The 25,769-nt window shown below is 39.3% G+C and overlaps 1 protein-coding gene across 1 annotated transcript in view; it reads left to right on the top strand.

Annotated features, from left to right (window-relative positions):
* The window catches only part of GALNTL5 (polypeptide N-acetylgalactosaminyltransferase like 5), an 80,739-nt gene that overhangs the window by 35,062 nt on the left and 19,908 nt on the right, over positions 1 to 25,769 (top strand). The window contains exons 5-6 of the mRNA XM_036863620.1: positions 17,935 to 18,184; positions 23,378 to 23,495. Coding sequence (XP_036719515.1) covers positions 17,935 to 18,184; positions 23,378 to 23,495 — 368 coding nt within the window. The remainder of the gene's footprint in view (positions 1 to 17,934; positions 18,185 to 23,377; positions 23,496 to 25,769) is intronic.

Genomic DNA, 25,769 nt, shown 5'->3' with positions numbered 1-25,769 from the left:
AACTAGGAGAAATACAGAGCAAAAGTAATGAAAATATAGACCATTCACAGTGGAAAGTCTCTTGGAGATTTTAGAACTCAGCAGCCTTATTTCCCAGTTAGAGAAGCTAATCTCCCTAGTAGATCAGAGACTTGTCCCAGGTCACATAATTCAGGACTCAAGCCCACAAATTCTGGTTTCCATTGCAGTAAACAGTATCATCACACTACCAGGTCATGGAAACGTAGCAAGCAAGCAGACAAAAATGAGAAATTCAAATAGTATAGTCACTTAATTACTTTTTACAAAATCCAAATGGCTATGTTTAACAGATTTATAGTGTGAATGAAATGGAAATGTTTGGATATTGTACAAAAATTGATCAAACACTTAAGCACAAAGAGATTCTCTGTAAATTCCCCCAAACTAGATTTTGCACACCACATTCTTAAACATCAATACAAAAAAAAAAAAAGAGAGCAGTAACATAATATGTAGGTTAATAAAAATGAAAATATGTAAGACCTTAAAAATGATTTTTTTAGAGACCAAATTGAGAATATTCAAAATAAATATAATGAGTTATGTTTAAACGTAAAAATGTAGAAACTAAAGAAAAGCAGAAAATGAAATAAGAGGAGAAAAAGACTGAAAATATTGAGCGAGATTGATACAGCATTTGTTGTTTTTTAAAAACAGTAACAAACCTTGCAAACCACAATCCCTAGAGAAATTGTGCAAATAGATTGCTACAGGAAAGCAGAAAGGAAGCTTCCACTCAGGGAAAGATGAAGAATATATCTCCCAACTTTTAACTTCAGTGAGTAATTCAGTTTTGAACATTCCACAGATATTTTTTTGGAAGGAAGTATGGGAAAGATCCTTTATCAAGCAGATTGAACCTCATGCCCTTCAGTTATTTCAGATCCTAAGAAGAAGTTGGTTTAATCTGGGAAGACAGGGTTTTAGATAAGATACAGATGATTATATGTAGGTTCTCTCTGTAAACAATAAATAGAACAATCCTTTCTGTAACTCCCGAGGCCAACAGAAGTCAAACAACTGCTCCACTTCCTGGCAATAAACTTAAATAAATATTTTGACAATCCCACAAAATATTCTTGTGAGTGTGGGAAGCAGCCAGGAGGGACCCCAGTACCCCTTTGCTCTCATTAAAGCATGTAAGTTTCTCCCAGAAAATGCCTTATGATGAGTGAAAAATAATAAGTTTCATTGAAATGTAGGGGCTAGGTAGCTTGTTCCCACATGCTTTGTAATTTAAATTAGTACTCAGAAAAACTCAATATTACTTTACATGTAGTATAATTTTTAATTATTTTGCAATTTATAATACTATATTTGTGGTCTTCCTGGGTCATTCAAATTGCCAAAGTTGAAAATATTTAAATCTTTAAATGCCAAGTGTATGTAGGCTATATATGATAAAGAGGACACCGCAAGTTAGTATGGGAGAAAGGCGTTTTTTTTTGGGTTTTGTTGTGGTTATTTTTTAATGGCCCTCAAACAATTAGTTATTTGAGAAAAATTTTCATCTTCATTTTATACCAGACACCAAATAAATTCTAGCCGGATGAATAATTTTATTTTTAAAAGTCAAACCATTAAGTTGTTGTAAGAGAAATTTTTAAACAGAAAAAGAAAACAGATTAATACTTACCCGTTCTACAAAGAAGAAATTTCAAAGCTTAAAACCAATGGACTTAAAAGTTCTCATTACAAGAAAAAAGATTTTTTTTGTAACTATGTATAGTGGCAGATTTTAACTAGACTTACTATGGTGATCATTTTGAAATATATATACAAGTATCAAATCATTACATTGTACACCTGAAATTAATATAATATGTCAATTATACCTGTAAAAAAAAAAAAAGGAAAAAACAGCTTACTACAAAAAATGAAAAACTGTAAAAAATGATAAAATTAAAAAACAATAGGGCTTCCCTGGTGGCGCAGTGGTTGAGAATCTGCCTGCTAATGCAGGGGACACGGGTTCGAGCCCTGGTCTGGGAAGATCCCACATGCCGCAGAGCAACTGGGCCCGTGAGCCACAACTACTGAGCCTGCGCGTCTGGAGCCTGTGCTCCGCAGCAAGAGAGGCCATGATGGTGAGAGGCCCGCGCACCGCGATGAAGAGTGGCCCCCGCTCGCCGCAACTAGAGAAAGCCCTAACACAGAAACGAAGACCCAACATAGCAATCAATCAATCAATAAAAAATAAATAAATCTTAAAAAAAAAAAAAAAAACAAAAAAAAAACAATAGGCTGGGGAAATAGTATAACTAAGATAGATAAAAAGTTAATATTCTTACTATGTAAAATGTACATACAAAACCATTAAAAAAACAACCATGACTCCCACACCTAAACGGTCAAAAGATGTAAACATTTCATTTGCAAATGGCTGATGACCTGAAAAAAATTTCAACCTCACCAGTAAATTTTTAAAAATTAACCAGATATTATTTGTTTATTGAGGTGAGATATATACTTAACATAAGATTGAAATGAATGATTCAGGGATGTTTAGCATAGTCACAATGTTGTACAACCACCATCCCATGCAGTTCCGTAATATTTTCATCACCCCAGAAGAAAACCCCACACCCATTAAGCAGTTTCCTCCCATTTCCCCATCTCCCAGCCCCTGGCAACCAACAATCTGCATCCTGTCTCTGGGTTTACTTTTCTGGATATTTCATATTAATGGACTCGTACCTTTTATGTCTGGCTCTTTCATTAGCATAATGTTTTTGAGATTCATCTACATGTGTCAGCACTTCATTTTTTATGTCTGGATAATATTCCATTGTATGCATATATACAGTTGGTTTCTCCATTCATCTGTTGGTAGACATTTGGGCTGTTTCCTTCTTTGGGCTATTGTAAGGAGTACTGCTGTGGACATGTGTATACATGTATACATTTGAATTCTTTTTATTTTTTTATTTTATTTATTTATTTTTTGGCTGCATTGGGTCTTTTTTGCTGCGCATGGGCTTTCTCTAGTTGCTGCGAGCGGGAGCTACTTTTTTTTTTTTTAACGTTTTTATTGGAGTATAATTGCTTTACAATGGCGTGTTAGTTTCTGCTTTATAACAAAGTGAATCAGTTATACATATACATATGTTCCCATATCTCTTCCCTCTTGCGTCTCCCTCCCTCCCACCCTCCCTATCCCACCCCTCTAGGTGGTCACAAAGCACAGAGCTGATCTCCCTGTGCTATGCGGTTGCTTCCCACTAGCTATCAATTTTACGTTTGGTAGTGTATATATGTCCATGCCACTCTCTCACTTTATCACATCTTACCCTTCCCCCTCCCCATATCCTCAAGTCCATTCTCTGGTAGGTCTGGGTCTTTATTCCCGTCTTGCCACTAGGTTCTTCATGACCTTTTTTTTCCCCTTAGATTCCATATATATGTGTTAGCATACTGTATTTGTTTTTCTCTTTCTGACTTACTTCACTCTGTATGACAGACTCTAACTCCATCCACCTCACTACAAATAACTCCATTTCGTTTCTTTTTATGGCTGAGTAATACTCCATTGTATATATGTGCCACATCTTCTTTATCCATTTATCCGATGATGAACATTAGGTTGCTTCCATGTCCTGGCTATTGTAAATAGAGCTGCAATGAACATTTTGGTACATGACTCTTTTTGAATTATGGTTTTCTCAGGGTGTATGCCCAGTAGTGGGATTGCTGGGTCGTATGGTAGTTCTATTTTTAGTTTTTTAAGGAACCTCCATACTGTTCTCCATAGTGGCTGTATCAATTTACATTCCCACCAACAGTGCAAGAGTGTTCCCTTTTCTCCACACCCTCTCCAACATTTATTGTTTCTAGATTTTTTTATGATGGCCATTCTGACCAGTGTGAGATGATATCTCATTGTAGTTTTGATTTGCATTTCTCTAATGATTAATGATGCTGAGCATTCTTTCATGTGTTTGTTGGCAATCTGTATATCTTCTTTGGAGAAATGTCTATTTAGGTCTTCTGCCCATTTTTGGATTGGGTTGTTTGTTTTTTTGTTATTGAGCTGCATGAGCTGCTTGTAAATTTTGGAGATTAATCCTTTGTCAGTTGCTTCAGTTGCAAATATTTTCTCCCATTCTGAGGGTTGTCTTTTCATCTTGTTTATGGTTTCCTTTGCTGTGCAAAAGCTTTTAAGTTTCATTAGGTCCCGTTTGTTCATTTTTGTTTTTATTTCCGTTTCTCTAGGAGGTGGGTCAAAAAGGATCTTGCTGTGATTTATGTCATAGTGTTCTGCCTCTGTTTTCCTCTAAGAGTTTGATAGTGTCTGGCCTTACATTTAGGTCTTTAATCCATTTTGAGTTTATTTTTGTGTGTGGTGTTAGGAAGTGTTCTAATTTCATTCTTTCGCATGTAGCTGTTCAGTTTTCCCAGCACCACTTATTGAAGAGGCTGTCTTTTCTCCATTGTATATTCTTGCCTCCTTTATCAAAGATAAGGTGACCATATGTGCGTAGGTTTATCTCTGGGCTTTCTATCCTGTTCCATTGGTCTATATTTCTGTTTTTGTGCCAGTACCATACTGTCTTGATTACTGTAACTTTGTAGTATAGTCTGAAGTCTGGGAGCCTGGTTCCTCCAGCTCCGTTTTTCTTTCTCAAGATTGCTTTGGCTCTTCGGGGTCTTTTGTGTTTCCATACAAATTGTGAAATTTTTTGTTCTAGTTCTGTGAAAAATGCCATTGGTAGTTTGATAGGGATTGCATTGAATCTGTAGATTGCTTTGGGTAGTAGAGTCATTTTCACAATGTTGATTCTTCCAATACAAGAACATGGTATATCTCTCCATCTATTTGTATCATCTTTAATTTCTTTCATCAGTGTCTTACAATTTTCTGCATACAGGTCTTTTGTCTCCTTAGGTAGGTTTATTCCTAGGTATTTTATTCTTTTTGTTGCAATGGTAAATGGGAGTGTTTTCTTAATTTCACTTTCAGATTTTTCACCATTCGTGTATAGGAATGCAAGAGATTTCTGTGCATTAATTTTGTATCCTGCTACTTTACCAAATTCATTGATTAGCTCCAGTAGTTTTCTGGTAGCATCTTTAGGATTCTCTATGTATAGTATCATGTCATCTGCAAACAGTGACAGCTTTACTTCTTTTCTGATTTGGATTCCTTTTATTTCTTTTTCTTCTCTGATTGCTGTCGCTAAAACTTCCGAAACTATATTGAATAATAGTGGTGAGAGTGGGCAACCTTGTCTTGTTCCTGATCTTAGTGGAAATGGTTTCAGTTTTTCACCATTGAGGACGATGTTGGCTTTGGGTTTGTTGTATATGGCCTTTATTATGTTGAGCTAAGTTCCCTCTATGCCTACTTTCTCGACGGTTTTTATCATAAATGGGTGTTGAACTTTGTCGAAAGCTTTCTCTGCATCTATTGATATGATCATATGGTTTTTCTCCTTCAATTTGTTAATGTGGTGTATCACATTGATTGATTTGCATATGTTGAAGAATCCTTGCATTCCTGGGATAAACCCCACTTGACCATGGTGTATGATCCTCTTAATGTGTTGTTGGATTCTGTTTGCTAGTATTTTGTTGAGGATTTTTGCATGTATGTTCATCAGTGATATTGGTCTGTAGTTTTCTTATTTTGTGACATCTTTGTCTGGTTTTGGTATCTGGGTAATGGTGGCCTCATAGAATGAGCTTGGGAGTGTTCCTTCCTCTGCAATTTTTTGGAAGAGTTTGAGAAGGATAGGTGTTAGCTCTTCTCTAAATGTTTGATAGAATTCGCCTGTGAAGCCATCTGGTCCTGGGCTTTTGTTTGTTGGAAGATTTTTAATCACAGTTTTGATTTCAGTGCTTGTGATTGGTCTGTTCGTATTTTCTGTTTCTTCCTGGTTCCATCTCAGAAGGTTGTGCATTTCTAAGAATTTGTCCATTTCTTCCAGGTTGTCCATTTTATTGGCATAGAGTTGCTTGTAGTAATCTCTCATGATCCTTTGTATTTCTGCAGTGTCAGTTGTTACTTCCCCTTTTTCATTTCTAATTCTATTGATTTGAGTCTTCTCCCTTTTTTTCTTGATGAGTCTGGCTAATGGCTTATCAATTTTGTTTATCTTCTCAAAGAACCAGCTTTTAGTTTTATTGATCTCTGCTATCGTTTCCTTCATTTCTTTTTCATTTATTTCTGATCTGATCTTTATGATTTCTTTCCTTCTGCTAACTTTGGGGTTTTTTTTGTTCTTCTCTCTCTAATTGCTTTAGGTGTAGGGTTAGGTTGTTTCTTGTTTCTTAAGGTAGAATTGTATTGCTATAAACTTCCCTCTTAGAACTGCTTTTGCCGCATCCCATAGGTTTTGGGTCGTTGTGTTTCCATTGTCATTTGTTTCTAGGTATTTTTTGATTTCCTCTTTGATTTCTTCAGTGATCTCTTGGTTATTAAGTAGTGTATTGTTTAGCCTCCATGTGTTTGTATTTTTCACAGATTTTTTGCTGTAATTGATATTTACTCTCTTAGTGTTGTGGTCAGAAAATGTGCTTGATACAATTTCAATTTTCTTAAATTTACCAAGGCTTGACTTGTGACCCAAGATATGATCTATCCTGGAGAATGTTCCATGAGCACTTGAGAAGAAAGTGTATTCTGTTGTTTTTGGATGGAATGTCCTATAAATATCAATTAAGTCCATCTTGTTTAATGTATCATTTAAAGCTTGTGTTTCCTTATTTATTTTCTTTTTTAAATTAATTAATTAATTAATTAATTTTTTTGGTTGCATTGGGTCTTTGTTGCTGTGCATGGGCTTTCTCTAGTTGCAGTGAGCGGGGATTACTCTTTGTTGAGGTGCGGGGCTTCTCATTGTGGTGGGTTCTCTTGTTGTGGAGCAGGGGCTCTAGGTGTGCGCACTTCGGTAGTTGTGGCACACAGGCTCAGTAGTTATGGCTCGTGGGCTCTAGAGCGCAGGCTCAATAGTTGTGGCACCCGGGCTTAGTTGCCCTGTGGCATGTGGGATCTTCCCGGACCAGGGCTTGAACCTGTGACACCTGCATTGGCAGGCGGGCTCCCAACCACTGCGCCACCAGGGATGCCCTCCTTATTTATTTTCATTTTGGATGATCTGTCCATTGGTGAAAGCGGGGTGTTAAAGTCCCCTACTATGATTGTGTTACTGTCGATTTCCCCTTTTATGGCTGTTAGCATTTGCCTTATGTATTGAGGTGCTCCTATGTTGGGTTCATAAATATTTACAATTGTTATATCTTCTTCTTGGATTGATCCCTTGATCATTATGTAGTGTCCTTCTTTGTCTCTTTTAATAGTGTTTATTTTAAAGTCTATTTTATCTGATATGAGAATTGCTACTCCAGCTTTCTTTTGATTTCTATTTGCATGGAATACCTTTTTCCATCCCCTCACTTTCAGTCTGTATGTGTCCGTAGGTCTGAAGTGGGTCTCTTGTAGACAGCATATATATGGGTCTTGTTTTTGTATCCATTCAGCCAGTCTGTGTCTTTTGGTTGGGGCATTTAATCCATTTACATTTAAGGTAATTATCGATATGTATGTTCCTATTACCATTTTCTTAATTGTTTTGGGTTTGTTATTGTAGGTCTTTTCCTTCTCTTGTGTTTCCTGCCTAGAGAAGTTCCTTTAGCATTTGTTGTAAAGCTGGTTTCATTGTGCGGAATTCTCTTAGCTTTTGCTTGTCTGTAAAGGTTTTCATTTCTCCGTCAAATCTAAATGAGATCCTTGCTGGATAGAGTAATCTTGGTTGTAGGTTTTCCCCTTTCATCACTTTAAATATGTCCTGCCACTCCCTTCTGGCTTGCAGAGTTTCTGCTGAAAGATCAGCTGTTAACCTTATGGGGATTCCCTTGTATGTTATTTGTTGTTTTTCCTTTGCTGCTTTTAATATTTTTTCTTTGTATTTAATTTTTGATAGTTTGATTAATATGTGTCTTGGCGTGTTTCTCCTTGGATTTATCCTGTATGGGATTCTCTGTGCTTCCTGGACTTGATTAACAGTTTTCTTACTCATATTAGGGAAGTTTTCAACTATAATCTCTTCAAATATTTTCTCAGTCCCTTTCTTTTATTCCTCTTCTTCTGGGACCCCTATAATTCTAATGTTGGTGCATTTAATATTGTCCCAGAGGTCTCTGAGACTGTCCTCAATTCTTTTCATTCTTTTTTTATTCTGCTCTGCAGTAGTTATTTCCACTATTTTATCTTCCAGGTCACTTATCCTTTTTTCTGCCTCAGTTATTCTGCTATTGATCCCTTCTAGAGAATTTTTAATTTCATTTGTTGTGTTGTTCTTCATTGTTTGTTTGTTCTTTAGTTCTTCTAGGTCCTTGTTAAACGTTTCTTGTATTTTCTCCGTTCTATTTCCAAGATTTTGGATCATCTTTACTATCATTATTCTGAATTCTTTTTCAGGTAGACTGCCTACTTCCTCTTCATTTGTTAGGTCTGGTGGGTTTTTACCTTGCTCCTTCATCTGTTGTGTGTTTCTTTGTCTTCTCATTTTGCTTAACTTACTGTTTGGGGTCTCCTTTTTGCAGCCTGCAGGTTTGTAGTTCCTGTTGTTTTTGGTGTCTGCCCCCAGTGACTAAGGTTGATTCAGTGGGTTGTGTAGGCTTCTTGGTGGAGGGGACTAGTTCCTGTGTTCTGGTGGATGAGGCTGGATCTTGTCTTTCTCGTGGGCAGAACTGTGTCCTTCTTGTGTTTTGGGGTGTCTGTGACCTTATTATGATTTTAGGCAGCCTCTCTGCTAATGGGTGGGGTTGTGTTCCTGTCTTGCTAGTTGTTTGGCATAGGTTGTCCAGCACCGTAGCTTGCTGCTCGTTGAGTGGAGCTGGGTCTTGGCATTGAGATGGAGATCTCTGGGAGGTTTTCGCCATTTGATATTACGTGGAGCTGGGAGGTCTCTTGTGGACCAGTGTCCTGAACTTGGCTCTCCCACCTCAGAGGCACAGCCCTGATGCCTGGCTGGAGCACCAAGAGCCTGTCCTCCACACGGCTCAGAATAAAAGGGAGAAAAAAAAGAAAGAAAGGAAGAAGAAGATAAAATAAAATAAAATAAGATAAAAAAGTTATTAAAATAAAAAAAAAATAATTATTAAAAACATTTTTAAGTAATTAAAAAAAAGAAAGAAAGAAAGAAGAGAACAACCAAACCAAAAAACAAATCCACCAATGATAACAAGCACTGAAAACTATACTAAAAAAAAACAATGGACGGACAGAACCCTAGGACAAATGGTAAAAGCAAAGCTATGCAGACAAAATCACCCACAGAAGCATACACATACACACTCACAAAAAGAGAAAAAGGAAAAAATATATATATATCGTTGCTCCCAAAGTCCAGCTCCTCAATTTGGGATGATTCGTTGTCTCTTCAGCTATTCCACAGATGCAGGTACATCAGGTTGATGGTGGAGTTTTAATCCGCTGCTCCTGAGGCTGCTGGGAGAGATTTCCCTTTCTCTTCTGTGTTTGCACAGCTCCCGGGTCTCAGCTTTGGATTTGGACCCGCCTCTGCGTGTCGCCTGAGGGCGTCTGTTCCTGCCCAGACAGGACGGGGTTAAAGGAGCAGCTGCTTCGGGGGCTCTGGCTCACTCAGGCCGGGGGGAGGGAGGGGTACGGAGGAGGCGGGGCGAGCCTGCGGCGGCAGAGGCGTCGTGACGTTGCAGCAGCGTGAGGCGCGCCGTGCGTTCTCCCAGGGAAGTTGTCCCCGGATCACGTGACCCTGGCCATGGCGGGCTGCACAGGCTCCCAGGAGGGGCGGTGTGGAGAGTGACCTGTGCTCGCACACAGGCTTCTTGGTGGCGGCAGCAGCAGCCTTAGCGTCTCCTGCCCGCCTCTGGGGTCCGCGCTGATTGCCGCGGCTCACGCCCGTCTCTGGAGCTCATTTAGGTGGCGCTCTGAATCCCCTCTCCTCACGCACCAGGAAACAAAGAGGCAAGAAACAGTCTCTTGCCTCTTCGGCAGCTCCAGACCTTTTCCCGGACTCCCTCCCGGCTCGCAGTGGCACACTAGCCCCTTCAGGCTGTGTTCGCGCCGCCAACCCCAGTCCTCTCCCTGCGATCCGACCGAAGCCCGAGCCTCAGCTCCCAGCCCCCACCCGCCCCGCGGGTGAGCAGACAAGCCTCTCCGGCTGCTGAGTGCTGCTCGGCACCGAGCCTCTGTGCGGGAATCTCTCCGCTTTGCCTTCCCACCCCTGTGGCCGCGCTCTCCTCCGTGGCTCCGAAGCTTCCGCGGGGGCTACTTTTCATTGTGGTGCGTGGGCTTCTCATTGTGGTGGCTTCTCTTGTTGTGGCTCACGGGCTCTAGGCACACAGGCTGCGGGCTCAGTAGTTGTGGCGCATGGGCTTAGTTGCTCCGTGGCATGAGGGAATCTTCCCGGACCAGGGCTCGAACCTGTGTCCCCTGTATTGGCAGGCGGATTCTCAACCACTGCACCACCAGGGAAGTCCCTGAATCCTTTTTTTTTTTTTTTAAATTAATTAATTAATTAATTTATGGCTGCGTTGGGTCTTCGTTTCTGTGCGAGGGCTTTCTCTAGTTGCGGCGAGCGGGGGCCACTCTTCATCGCAGTGCGCGGGGCTCTCACTGTCGCGGCCTCTCCCATTGCGGAGCACAGGCTCCAGACGCGCAGGCTCAGTAGTCGTGCCTCACGGGCCCAGTTGCTTCGCGGCATGTGGGATCCTCCCAGACCAGGGCTCAAACCCGTGTCCCCTGCATTGGCAGGCGGATTCTCAACCACTGCGCCACCAGGGAAGCCCCCTGAATTCTTTTTACTATGTGCCTATGAGTGGAATTTCTGTGTCACATGGTAATTCTTCTTAACTTTTTGAGGAGCTGCCAAACTGTTTTCCGCAGCAGCTGGACCATTTACATTCCCACCAGCAACGTATGAGAGTTCCAATTTTTCCACATCCTCACCAACACTTGTTATTTTCTGTCTTTTTTTGTTTTGTTTTAATTCTAGCCATCCTGGTAGATATGAAGTGGTACCTCACTGTGTTTTTAATTTGCATTTCCTTAATGACCAATGATGTCGAGCATCTTTTCATGTGCTTGTTGGCCATTTATATATCTTCTTTGGAGAAACAGATGGTATTTTTCACCTATCAAATTAGCCGACATGATTTTAAAATGTTTGTGTTATGTAATATTATAGAAGCTATTTTAAGTGAAAAATGCAAAGTGTTAATTGAACAGTGTGTGTGTTTCCAACAGTAAAAAAAAAAAAACTGTATATGTTTAAAAATGGGGCTCTTTTTAGCTGTTTTGATTGAGGCATGAAGACAACAGATGTTATATTCCAAAGTGAGTTGTCCGACACAGTACCGTAAGGAAATTTCAAAATAGATATCTGAGAAGCAAACTCAGCTACACTGAATGAGATCGTTAGAATTAGAGGTGATTTTTAGAGAAAGCTGCTTGCTAAATCCTGGTCAGAGGAACTTGATGTGAATTTCCTGTGTTGGGGGCTCAGCACATCCTCAGACATCAATACAACAAAACCAGAAACCTATTGGGGTGAAGAGAAATGAACTGATGTTGGTTTCTCACCTGAGAATCAAAAGGGCAGAAGAAGGGCTGTGGCTAGCTACGGAACCAAGGACATTTGCTTCAGTGTTAGTATCTGTTCTGATGGCAGAGTTTGCTCAGGCAATGGATGTTTGGGTAAGAGAGCAATAAAGATCATCTTAGATCACGTCCAATGGGGCCATCTAGAAGGATGGACAGATCTCAGCAGAGGAGAAGCTAGAAGTAGAACACAGGACCCTAAGTGCGGAGGTGGGAGTCTAGACCACCTGGATAGAATGCATTTGCCCGGTTTATGGGAACTGCAGATAAGAGACTACCAAGGTTGGGAAGGGGGGTGGTCCTCAAAATCACCATGCAGCCACACCGTAATGGAAGGAGTCAGCTCAGAGCACCCTGCTCTCTCACCGAGAAAGAACTTCCCTGCCCCATTCACTTGTCTCTTACCCTCCTTTGGCTTTAGTAAGGTCTGAAACCACAGAGGGTAAGCTGGGGAAGGAGACCAGTAAGGAAGGGCTAAGAAGATTTAATGCAAAGGCAAGTGACCCTCCCACAGGGCCACCTGGTTGGGGGGTGGGTTCTGCATGCAGGCAGGGAAGTTTCGATTGTAGCAGGGGACTGGAAATTCTAATTGCTGAATTGAGACTGTTTTCAACTTCAGCTGTCTAATAAGACTTCCAATTAACCTAAGAGAGCAGAGAAGTCTTGGGGCCTGCTCTGTTTTGTAACCAATGGCAGGGAATGGACCAGTCCTACCTATAGATTTATGTATTTATTTATTTACTTATTTATTTATGGCTGAGTTGGGTCTTCGTTGCGGTGCACGGGCTTCTCATTGCGGTGGCTTCTCTTGTTGCGGAGCGCAGGCTCTAGGCGTGCGGGCTTCAGTAGTTGTGGCTCGTGGGCTCTAGAGAACAGGCTCAGTAGTTGTGGCACACTGGCTTAGGCGCTCCACGGCATGTGGGATCTTCCCGGGCCGGGACTCGAACCCATGTCCCCTGCATTGGCAGGTGGATTCTCAACCACTGCGCCACCAGGGAAGCCCCTCCCTATAGATTTAAAGGAGCAAAATTAAGTTGCTTTTCCTGAGTCCTGCTTATTCAAGGTTTGACATGTGGACAAGATCTTGGATGGATGGATAAGAATAAGCATCCCGTGATCTGAGCTGAGGGATAAAGGTTATGTCATTATTAATGGTTTAAAATTCTGGGGACTTCCCTGGTGGCACAGTGGTTAAGAATCTGCCTGCCAATGCAGGGGACCCGGGTTCGAGCCCTGGTCCGGGAAGATCCCACATGCCGCGGAGCAAATAAGCCCATGCGCCACACTGCTGAGCCTGTGCTCCAGAGCCCACGAGCCACAACTACTGAGCCCATGTGCCACAACTACTGAGCCCATGTGCCACAACCACTGAAACCCACGCGCCTAGAGCCCATGCTCCACAACAAGAGAAGCCACCACAATGAGAAGCCCGCGCACCGCAACGAAGAGTAGGCCCCTCTCGCTGCAACTAGAGAAAGCCCGCATGCAGCAATGAAGATCCAACACAGCCAAAAATAAAATAAATACATAGATTTAAGAAAATTTTAAATTCTGTTGTGAATTGTTTATTAGAATACTCATTGTATTCTATAGAAAGATTTGGAAGATGCACTCTTTCTTCCCAATATGACTCTTTGTTTCCTAATGATTCTGACAGTTTTATTGAGATAAAATTCACGTACCACACAATTCACCCACTGAAAGTGTACAATGCAATGTTTTTAAATATATTCACAGGGTTATGTAACCATCACCACAACCTAGTTTTAGAACATTTCTTCCTAGTACAAAGTGTCAATGAAAAATTAATCAGTCGATCTAAGAAAGAATTGGAAAATTTTATTCAAGCCAAATTTGGGGATTATAACCCAGGAAGAGCATTTCAGAAAGCTCTGAGAACTGTTCTGCCCTTAAGTCAAGGCACAGTTATATAAGTTTTTTTTGAGACAGAGTGCTGTATATCAAATGACATGTTATTTACAGTTTACATAACCAGATCTAAGTGGCATCCTGGTGGGTCATGTGACCCCTTACAAGATCAAGGAGGAATGTTATCTTTTAAGCAGTTGTCTTGTTGATGCTGGGAGAATGTTGCTTTTTATGGTTGAGCAGGTATTTCTGCTGATGGGAGAGGTTTGATCGATGCATAATGCAGGTACACAATGCACAGTGTGGGGAGAGAGGAGGCCAAAGGGCAGAGAAGAATTTTTATGTTTAAATTTTTCTTGTCTTGCCATAAAGTATGAATTTCACTTCACAAAAGAAACCCCATACCTGTTAGGAGTCACTCACCATTCCCTGCCATCTTATTCCCCCCACCCCACCACCAAACCCTAAATAACCACTAATCTATTTTCTTTTTATATAGATTTACCTATTCTGGAAATTTCATTGAATGGAGTTACGCAATATGTGGTCTCTTGTGACTGGCTCCTTTCACTCAACAATGTTTTCCAGGTTCATTCATGTTGTACTATGTGTCAGTACTTCATTCCGTTTTATTGCCAAATAATATTCCATTGTGTGGATATACTGCATTTTGTTTAGCCATTCGTCCGCTGGTGAACCTTTGAGTTGCTAGCACTTTTTTACTATTAGGAGTAATGCTGCTGTGAACATTAATGTACAAGATTTTGTGTGAACCTAAGTTTCATTTCTCTTGTGTATATGTATACCCAGGAGTAGAATTGTTGGGGTGTATGGTAACTCTGTGTTTAACTTTTGAGGCATCGCCAAATAATTTTTGAAAGTGGCTGCAACATTTTATACTCCCATCAGCAATGCACAGGGTTCCAATTTCTCCACAATCTCACCAACACTTGCCATTGTCTGTCTTATTGATTATAGCCACCCTAGTGGATATGAAGTGATATCTCATTGTGATTTTGATTAGCATTTCCCTAATGACAGAAGAGGTTGAGCACCTTTTCCCATGCTTATGGCTATTTGTATATCTTCTTTAGAGAAATGTCTATTCAAAGCCTTTACCCATTTTTTTGGGCAGAAGACCTAAATAGACATTTCTCCAAAGAAGATATACAGATGGCCAACAGACACATGAAAGAATGCTCAACATCATTAATCATTAGAGAAATGCAAATCAAAACTACGATGAGGTATCATCTCACACTGGTCAGAATGGCCATCATCAAAAAATCTACAAACAATAAATGCTGGAGAGGGTGTGGAGAAAAGGGAACACTCTTGCACTGTTGGTGGGAATGTAAATTGATACAGCCACTATGGAGAACAGTATGGAGGTTCCTTAAAAAACTACAAATAGAACTACCATACGATCCAGCAATCCCACTACTGGGCATATACCCTGAGAAAACAATAGTTCAAAAAGAGTCATGTACCAAAATGTTCATTGCAGCTCTATTTACAATAGCCAGGACATGGAAGCAACCTAAATGTCCATCGACAGATGAATGGATAAAGAAGATGTGGCACATATATACAATGGAATATTACTCAGCCATAAAAGAAATGAAATGGAGGTATTTGTAATGAGGTGGATGGAGTTAGAGTCTGTCATACAGAGTGAAGTAAGTCAGAAAGAGAAAAACAAATACAGTATGCTAACACATATATACGGAATCTAAGGGGAAAAAAAGCCATGAAGAACCTAGTGGCAAGACGGGAATAAAGACACAGACCTACTAGAGAATGGACTTGAGGATATGGGGAGGGGGTGGGGTGAGATGTGACAGGGTAAGAGAGTGTCATGGACATATATACACTACCAAATGTAAAATAGATAGCTAGTGGGAAGCAGCCGCATAGCACAGGGAGATCAGCTCGGTGCTTTGTGACCACCTAGAGGGGTGGGATGGGGAGGGTGGGAGGGAGGGAGATGCAAGAGGGAAGAGATATGGGAACACATTGTATATGTATAACTGATTAACTTTGTTATAAAGCAGAAGCTAACACACCATTGTAAGGCAATTATACTTCAATAAAGATGTTTAAAAAAAAAAAAAAAAAGAGGGGAAATATGTATACGTATAGCTGATTCACTCCAATTTAAAAAAACAAACAAACCATGAAGTGTAATAACAATGTTGAGTAGATTAGGCACAGTCATCAATACACCTCATGCTTATTAAAGATTTGTTTTCATACTAACAAGGGTAGGGAATGATTTACTTGCCCTTGCATATGTTTTTGGTGAATAAATAAAAGGATAATTCCAAGCAAAAAAAAAAAAAAAAAAAACTAAAAATAGAACTACCATACGACCCAGCAATCCCACTACTGGGCATATACCCTGAGAAAACCATAATTCAAAAAGAGTCATGTACCAAAATGTTCATTGCAGTTCTATTTACAATAGCCAGGACATGGAAGCAACCTAAGTGTCCATCATCGGATGAATGGATAAAGACGACGTGGCACATATATACAATGGAATATTACTCAGCCATAAAAAGAAATGAAATGGAGGTATTTGTAATGAGGTGGATGGAGTTAGAGTCTGTCATACAGAGTGAAGTAAGTCAGAAAGAGAAAAACACAGTATGCTAACACATATATATGGAATCTAAAGAAAAAAAAAAAAAAAGATCATGAAGAACCTAGTGGCAAGATGGGAATAAAGACACAGACCTACTAAAGAATGGACTTGAGGATATGGGGAGGGGGAGGGGTGAGATGTGACAGGGTGAGAGAGTGTCATGGACATATATACACTACCAAATGTAAAACAAATAGCTAGTGGGAAGCAGCCGCATAGCACAGGGAGATCAGCTCGGTGATTTGTGACCGCCTGCGGGGGTGGGATGGGGAGGGTGTGAGGGAGGGAGATGCGGGAGGGAGGAGATATGGGAACGTGTGTATATGTATAGCTGATTCACTTTGTTATAAAGCAGAAACTAACACACCATTGTGAAGCAATTATACTTCAATAAAGATGTTTAAAAAAAAAAAAGCCTTTACCCATTTTTTAATTAAGTTGTCTTTTATTACTGAGTTTTAAGAGTTCTTTGTATATTCTAGATACAAGTCCTTTATCCAATATATGATTTGTAAATAATTTCTCCCATTTTGTGGATTTTTTTTTCTAACTTTCTTCATGGTATCTATTTAACCACAAAAGGTTTTAGTTTTGATGAAGTCCAATTTACCTGTTTGTTTTTTTTTTTTTCTTCTGTTGCTTGTATTTTTGGTGTCATACCTAAGAAACCATTACCTAACTCAAGGGTCGTAAAATGTATGCCTGTTTTCTTCTAAGAGTTTTATAGTTTTAGCTCTTACCTTTTTAGGTCTGTTATCCATTTGACTTAATATTTGTGTTTGGTATGAGTTAGGGGGTCCAACTTCATTCTTTTCATGCAGATATCCAGTTGTCTCAGGATATTTATTGAAAAAAATGATTCTTTCCCAATTGAGTTGTGTTGGTACCCTTTTCAGAAATCAATTGACAATAGATGCTTCGTTTATTTCTGCACCCTTAATTCTATACCTTTGGTCTACAAGTATCTTATGCCAATATTATATTGTTTTGATTATTGTAGCCTTTTTAGTAAGTTTTGACAGCAGGAAATCCTTCAACTTTGTTCTTCTTTATCAAGATTGTTTTAGCTAATTTGGATCCCTTGCCTTTCCATATGAATTTTAGGATCAATTTCTGTAAAAAGAGCTGGTGGGATTTTGATAAGGATTGAATTGCATCTGTAGATTGATTTAGGAGATTATAAACATTTTAATAACACTAAGTCTTCTGATCTAAACATAGGATGTTTTCATACTTTCCTATGATTTTATGTTGGCTACAAGAAAAAGTCTAACCTCTGCACCTGAGTTTTGAGGTCCCTTCCAATTTGAGACCACCTAATATATTTTAACACACATATTCTTTATTTTGGCCATGCCAGGTTTTCCCATGTTCTCAAAGCAGAATAGACCCTCATTAAAGCTTGAATTCAAGAGGCAAAATAATTATGCATCTTTGCATCCCAAGCACCAAACTAAATACCAAGGAAGGTTTCCTTGCAGTAAACATTTGCTACATTGAGTTGATCAATCAAGGCTGAGATAAAATGATATTTTAAAATTGAAAATCAGCTCAGTTCCATCTGCTTCTTTAGAATCTTCCCCAGACTACTGTCTAACCCACAGTTCACCAGCTTCTTCTGGATATCTGTGGCACATGATGTCCTGCATTTGTGATACAATATAAAATATGTGTTTCTTGTCTCCTGCCAGTGAAGCTGAAAGCACTTTAATAGCCAAACACATAGTAAATGCTAGACAAATGCTTGTTGCCTTGATTTGGGTTGTCAGGTGTTTCCTACAAATGCACTAACACTCGCCTGTTCTTGCCTCCCCAGGGGATGTTCTGGTGTTCCTGGATAGCCACTGCGAAGTGAATAAAGTATGGCTGGAGCCCTTGCTGAATGCCATTGCCAAGGACCCCCGAATGGTGGTGTGTCCACTGATAGATGTCATTGATTATGTGACCCTGGAATACCAGCCCTCTCCTGTTGTCAGGGGAGCTTTCAACTGGTATCTGCAATTTAAATGGGATCATGTTTTCTCTTATGAGATGGATGGACCAGAAGGACCCACTAGACCTATCCGGTGAGATTTCTTCTGGTAATGGAAAAATAGCATATAGGTATTGGGAGCAGGGGGAAGCTTTCAGAGATTATGACTTTGATTTCATGAGCTTAATGAAGAGAAATATTTTACTATTTATCTTGTTTCTAAAAGTCTGTAATAATAGAATGTGGTAGGTTTTGTTTCTTTACCTTTCGCCCACTGGAAATGAGCATCTCACCCCAGTTCGGAATACCACCATGGTTAGTATCCCTCTGATTTCAGAGGTCCAGCTTTAAAATGTGGACTTGGTTCTCAGGAACAAGTTGCATGTTTATCAATGATCAAAATACTAGCACTGTGCATAGCCCTGAAGAAGTCGATGTCTTTGCCAAATTCATGTATAAAATATTTATGCAAGTGCTTCCATCTGTAATTTTATAGGTTGAGATGAATGTGATTTTCCTGGAATATCAGTCTTGGAAAATATATTTCTAAATGTGAGAATAATTTGAATGTTATGACTTCTAACTGTACTTATGAGGTTATTTCTCAAGAGACTTCCTCCAGATCACTCCCCACATTTACTGATAACTTTGACACCAGGCTCACTTCTCTTTTAATGTTAACCTCTTTGTTTTACAAACCACATGAGTCAATTTTCTAACACCATAGCCTAGCAAGTCCTTGATCTTTACCTCTATTTTAATTTAGCTAGAGCTGTGTGATCTTGAACGAGTTACTTAACCCCTCTGCGCCTTATTTCTTTATCTGTAAGTCTGGAGAATAACAGTACTTCACAGGGATGTTATGAGAATTAAATGACATATATCAAAGCTTAGAACAGTATCTGTCCATAATAAGTGCTGTATAAATGTTAGATATTTAATATTATTCCTACAGCCGTACCCTGGATCTTCACCTTCTAAATTACCAGGTATCCGTCTCCTTGGCCACAACCTCCTGGCTTTTTCCTGCTCTGCTCCCCCCATGCCCACCCTTGGACATCATCAAGATGTCCAGTTCTTTGATTTCTCTTTTTACCCCTCACAGTTTTCTTTCTGCTTCTGTGGTCTAGACTTTCTGATCTATAAATTCTCTTCTCTTCTGCCACATCCCACTGCACTTCTGCCGCAATAGCCCTGCAAAGCTCCAACTCTGGTTCAATTCCACCATCTATTTCCTTTGTTCCTTTAAGAGATGTGAATTGATGCTTCTGCACATTGATGGTCTCCAGCCTCATGCTGCCTTGCAATCCCTTTATCCACTCATTCCCAGAAGTGGGTATTCCCATTCCACTTTATTACTTCCCTTAATCCCAATAGCTGCCCCTGCCCTGAACCCCTACTCTTAGTAAGCAAACTGACCTCTTAAATCAAGGATGAAATAAAGACTATCTATGAATTGGGAGGAATGATTGGGAAACTATATAGTATCAATACTTTATGCCAGAATTGTAATGGACTGTTATGCAGCCATTAAGCATGACCACATATGAGCACTGTATAGCCGTCTTCCAGATCTCCCATTGCCTTCTCTAATCCAGTGACTAACCAGCTCCAGGAGACCCATCCTTGGTGATGATTCTCATATCACATCTGTCCATCTCTCTGACGGTCCTCATGGCCCAAGCCATCACTGCTCCAGGCTTAGACTCTACACCCTAAGGGACATTCTGGCCTACAGCTCCTCCTCTTCATTCCAATCTCTCTGTTGCTACGTTAGACTCTACACCCTAAGGGACAGTCTGGCCTACAGCTCCTCCTCTTCATTCCAATCTCTCTGTTGCTACGTTAATTTTCTTAAAACCCCACTTTGCACATGTCACCCATCTTGCTTATTGTCTTTCCACTGCCTTTAGGATAACATGCAGATTCCTTCGTATAACTTCCACTGTGTATGATTCTGATCTTTCCTCTGCCCCAGCCATCACTTGTTAGCTGTTTAGGGCTGCCATGTACAGCTGCACAGGCTGTGCACTGCACATTTCCAGAAGGCACTGTTCACAAAGACTATAGGTAATTAGCATCCCTGGAGTTGTGCATTAAGGCAGCCGTTAGGGGACTTCCCTGGTGGTCCAGTGGTTAAGATGCCACGCTTCCACTGCAGGGGGCACAGGTTTGATTTCTGGTTGGGGAACTAAGATCCCAGATGCCACATGGTGTGGCCAAAAAAAAAAAAAAAAAGGCAGCCCTTAGCTGGGCCAGTTACCTCTCTCAGCTTCAGTATCATCTGTAAAATGATGGTGATAATAATAATACCTACCTCTCTGGATTATTGAGGGCCTTAAATGAGCCAATACTTGTAAAGCACATAACTAAAGGCCTAACACAGAGGAAGGGATCAGTATAAATGGTAGCTATTGTTAACGTTACAGGCTTCAGGATGAAAAAGAACAAAGTTATACTTCATTTAAATAAAACTTAATATGTAAAAATCATGATTTACTAAAAAATTAAAAAATAAAGCATCAATCTTTTGAGTTCATCTCAAAGTAATCTAAAATGAAGTTACTTTTAATAAGAAGTAGCTGAAATATTCCATTTACCAAAAAATTGACTTATAATTTTTGTAATATTTCTGTATCTCGCATTTTAAGTATTTTTTAGGCTGTAAAAATTCAGTATGGAAATTGGATTTCTAATAGTCAATTGCTGAAAAGCAACATTTTGGAACTCTAATACAGTTACTATATATACATTTGTAAATGCTTTTTGAAAATTTGGCAATATAAATTAAAAATTTGATAAATATTCTTATTCTTTGATGCAATAATTCTACTTCTAACAATTTATCTTTAAGGAGTTGAGAGATAGGTCCAGAAATATATATTGTATCAATATTTATTTTAGTAAGAAAATCAAAACAACATAAATGTTCAATACTGAAATGGTTAAAAAAGTATACTCATATTTTGTAGAATATTATAGAGTTTAAAATTTTGAAGGCTAGTTAACTAAAAAGTAAAATTCTCACAATATGTTAAATTTTAAAAATCAGGCCATAAAAAACTTACGTCAGTATAATGTGGAATCTAAAATATGATACAAATAAACTTATTTACAAAACAGACTCACAGACTCACAGACATAGAAAACAAACTTACGGTTACCAAAGGGGGAAGGTGGGAGAGGAATAAATTAGAAGTTTGGGATTAACATATATACACTACCTTATATAAAATAGATAATCAACAAGGACCTACTGTATAGCACAGGGAACTATATTCAGTATCTTGTAATAACCTATAATGGAAAAGAATTTGAAAAATAATATATATATGTCTATTTGAATCACTTTGCTGTACACCAGAAACTAACACAACATTGTAAATCAACTATACTTCAATTAAAAAAAAGATCAGTATGATACCAATTGTGTGATTATATGTGTATATATTACATATGGAATATATATTATACATATGATATGTTATAATACAATTATAATGTATAATAATATATGTAAGAAAAAAATAGGTTGTTTTAAAGAGTTAAAGGAAAAAATTAATTTTAGATATTAGCCATGAATTAGCATTCATATCTGAAGGTATATTTTTTCCCCTACTTACAATAGTTCTAATGACAAAAATAAAAGGTAGGTGAAACTTAGAACAAGCAAGGAAAATCGTGGCCTTAAGCTTCCACCAACGGCACTCATGGCCCCCAGGGAGGGGGACATGCAGGGACCAGCTTCGTCCAGTTACCAGATAGGATGACTCCTAGCAGACTACAGGCATGCTGTTCTCTCTCACACTTAAAAAAATAAAATGATTTTATTTTATCAGCCATTTCCCCTTTCCTCTTCTCTCCTTTGTATTAAACCGCCTAGAAAGAGTCGTCGGTATCACTCTCTCCAGTTCTGTTAAACTGTTCACTCGACTTTAAGCTCACTGCAGTCAGGCTTTGCCCTCCCCGCCAGCTTCACACTGTCGTGTCCAGTCCTCAGTCCTAGTCTCACGTGGCCTGTCAGCCGTGTCCATGCTGCTGGCCTCTCCCTCCTCTTTGACGGGCATCTTCCCGTGGCCTCCAGACCACCAGAGCCCCCAGCTCTCGCTCCTCCTTCACCGCTGGTTTATTCCATGCCCTTTGCTGATTCCTCCTCTTCCCCCCGACCTCTCACTGCTGAAGTGCCCAGGGCTCTGTCCTCTTCACCTCCCCTCGCTCACGGAGTGCTTCTCATCCACCTTGCACTGGTGACTCTCAGGCTCTGACCTCTCTCAGAACACCAGACTCACCTATCCCGCTGCCTACTGGCATCTCCACTTGCATGCTGAACAGACACCTTAAATATGTCCCAAACTGAATCTTCCCACCAAAAACTTGGTTCCACCTGTAGCATTCCCCGTCTCAGTGCATGGTAACTCTAGGGATTTCCCTGGCTGTCCACCGGCTAGGACTCCGTGCTTCCACTGCAGGGGGCACGGGTTCGATCCCTGGTCGGGGAACTAAGATCCCACATGCTGCAATGCGGTCAAAACAAACAAACAAATCAGTGCATGGTAACGCTATCTTCCAGGTTATCCAGGCCAAACTTCCTCCAACCCGCACATCCCACCCATAGCAAATCTGCTGGCTCCATCTTCAAAACCTATATAGAATTCAGCCACATCTCATCTCCTTCATTGCTGTACCCTTATCCAAGATTCCATCATCTTTCTCTGGGACCACCACAACAACCTCTAACTAGTCTCCCTACTTCCACCTTTGCTTGTTGATTAATTTATCCCTAACACATCATAATGGCTTTACATAGACTTTTTGGAACAATGAATGAATGGATCTGTAATTATTTTCAAACTGCATAGTTTGGTTTTATTGGGCTCTGCTGTTGGTGCACCAAAAAAGATGCTATGTAACATTATGGTTTTCCCAGAAGTAAATATGACAATTCACTTAATGCCTTTAGGAAGGGAGATCTCTAAATTCCCACTACCCAATTCAATCATCATCCCTGTGGGAAGCTCACATACTAAAGAAAATTTTCCCTGTCACCAAGACAACGTTTTAGAATAGATTGCTTACAAAATTTGACGAGAGCTAAGTTAAAGCTATTGTTGCCGTTTTACCTTACTAATTTTACATACTTCAATGTATATTAAGATAATTTTGGTGTTAGTTAATATGGGTGTTTTCTAGTTTTTAACTGTTATCACTAATATTTAATATAGTTTTGGCCAAAATCCATAATGACTGAATTTATGGAATAAATTGAATATTTGTGTGTCCTTTCTAGGTCACCTGCAATGGCTGGAGGAATTTTTGCTATAAACAGGCATTATTTTAATGAAATCGGACAGTACGACAAGGGCATGAATCTCTGGGGAGGAGAAAATTTGGAACTTTCACTAAGGGTAATTCAGACTTTTTGTTTTAAATAGTTACCTTTGTACATAGAAAGTAAAATCTAACTTCAGGTCATGTAATATGCTGTGGGAACTACGCCCTGTTTCCCTACACAAGCATCTGGTGCCGTTCAGGTGTCACGTGAAGTAAATGATTTATGGGATTCCTTACAGAAATGGAAAACCTTTAACAAAATATCAGATTTTCTTACCTGTGCTTTTTCTAATATATGGTATGTCAAATTAATGTGATATTTTTATCTATTTGTGGAATCTCTTTTTTATTATTCTGATTGTCTTGGTATTAGTAGTGTGTTGAAAAAACACAGGATTAGGAGGTAGGGGACTTGTGTGTCACTGAATATATGGGGTATGTTAGGTCTCAGTTTCTCCATCTGTAAAGTGAGAGGATTTGGTAGAAGATGTCTAATAAGTTTTCTCCTAACTCTTAAATCCTGAGATACCTGCTACAACAGGGATGAAACTTGAAAACATTATGGTAAGTAAAAGAAGACAGACATAAAAGGCCGTATATTTATGAGTCCATTTGTATGAAATGTCCAGACTAAGCAAATCCATACAAACAGAAAATAAATTAGCGGTTGCCAGGGGCTGGGGGAGGAGAGTGACTGCTAACAGGTACCAGTTTTCTTGGTGGGGTGGTAAAATATTCCAGAACTAGATGGTGGTGATGATTGTACAACCTTGTGAAAATACTGAAAATCACCGAGCTGTAGCCTTTGAAGCGTGGATTTCTGGTGGTGTATAAATTATATCTCAATAAAAATAATAGATTTAATTTAAAAAAGAATCCTATGATATTAGAACAGTAGACATTAGGGTGAGTCTCAGCCCTGCCACTCACTTGCTATATGATCCTTGGCAGGTCATTCATTTTTCTAGTTCTCGGTTTCCTCATCTGTTAAACAGGAATAAGTAAAAATGCTCTTCTCAGAATTTTATAACGATTTAATGTGGGAATTCCCTGGTGATCCAGTGGTTAGGACTCCCTGCTTTCACGGCTGAGGACCCAGGTTCAGCCCCTGGTAGGGGAGCTAAGATCCCGCAAGCCGCATGGCGTGGCCAAAAAAAAAAAAAAAGAATTAATGAAGTAATAGGGGTGGAGAATAAGGTACAAAGTAGATATTCCTGGAGAGTCTGAAGAAAATACTAAGCTATTCAAACGTTTATCATATGTTAATCATAGGTAATTTTTTGTATTTGACTGAGTTCTAATAGATTTTTATAATGATCATTTTGAAATGTGCATAAAAATCTGGGCTGTGAGCTCGCCATCATTGCCCTTCACATTTTTTTCTCCCTTTTCTCTGCCTTGTCTCTTTTCCCAACAGAGACAACTGGGTGTAGAGAAAACAGCTTCATTTATGACTAAATTCCTATTCTCTCTGAGCTTTAGTTTCCTTACAAGTAAAATGAAGAAAAAAATTCTCTCTATTACAGAGTTGTTGTAAAGATAAGAGATTATTTATCGGAGCTGATAAATAAGTGGCAGCCATTATTGTTCTGCTTTAATTTTGCCAACTGCTCTTTATACTCTCTGAAATCATCTGCAGCGGTTATACTTTGAATTGCGTTTCTCTTAGCATGTATTAAGGTGTTCATCAGATTTGCTTTTTGTGTTTTTCCAATTTTTTTCTGCTTTGGATTTTATCTCCCTCTTCCGTTTGTTTGGCTGGCTACTTTCTACATTTTTTTAAAGTTAGTGTAAGCACAGTCTTCTCTCGTAATGCTTCAGATACCTTATTTTGAATATAGGAATATCTAGAGCAATATATTTTTCCTTCAAGTCCCTATTTGGCAGTATCCTGTAAGTTTGTTATTTTCATTGCTTTTTTTTTTCCTACTCATTTGTTCCCTTCTGATCCAGGCATTATTTTTATTTATTTATTTTAAAACATTTTTATTATAAAAGTAATACAAATAGAGAAAAACTAAAATATTGAAGAAAGACAAAGTCATCCATTTCCTGCTCTGCCATCCTATTATAACCAGTTAGTAATTTATTTTCTCATCTTTTTATTATATACTTGGTGTGTTATTTATAGCCATAATCATACGCATTCATACACTTTTGTATCTTGCTTTTTGTTATTATTTTCTCATGTTTTTCAGTATATTCATTACTAATTTTTAATGGGTACATAACATACCATTCATTAGCTATATATGTTTATTGACTATTTCCCCAGACCAGGGGTTGGCAAACTATGGCCCTGCATTTGCAAATAAGTTTTATTGGAATACAGTCATATCCATTCATTT

The sequence above is a fragment of the Balaenoptera musculus genome, chromosome 9 (assembly GCF_009873245.2).
Source record: "Balaenoptera musculus isolate JJ_BM4_2016_0621 chromosome 9, mBalMus1.pri.v3, whole genome shotgun sequence".
NCBI classification, from domain to species: Eukaryota; Metazoa; Chordata; class Mammalia; order Artiodactyla; family Balaenopteridae; genus Balaenoptera; species Balaenoptera musculus.
Note: the sequence above shows the minus strand (reverse complement) of the source record. Positions and strands in the feature narration are given on the sequence as shown.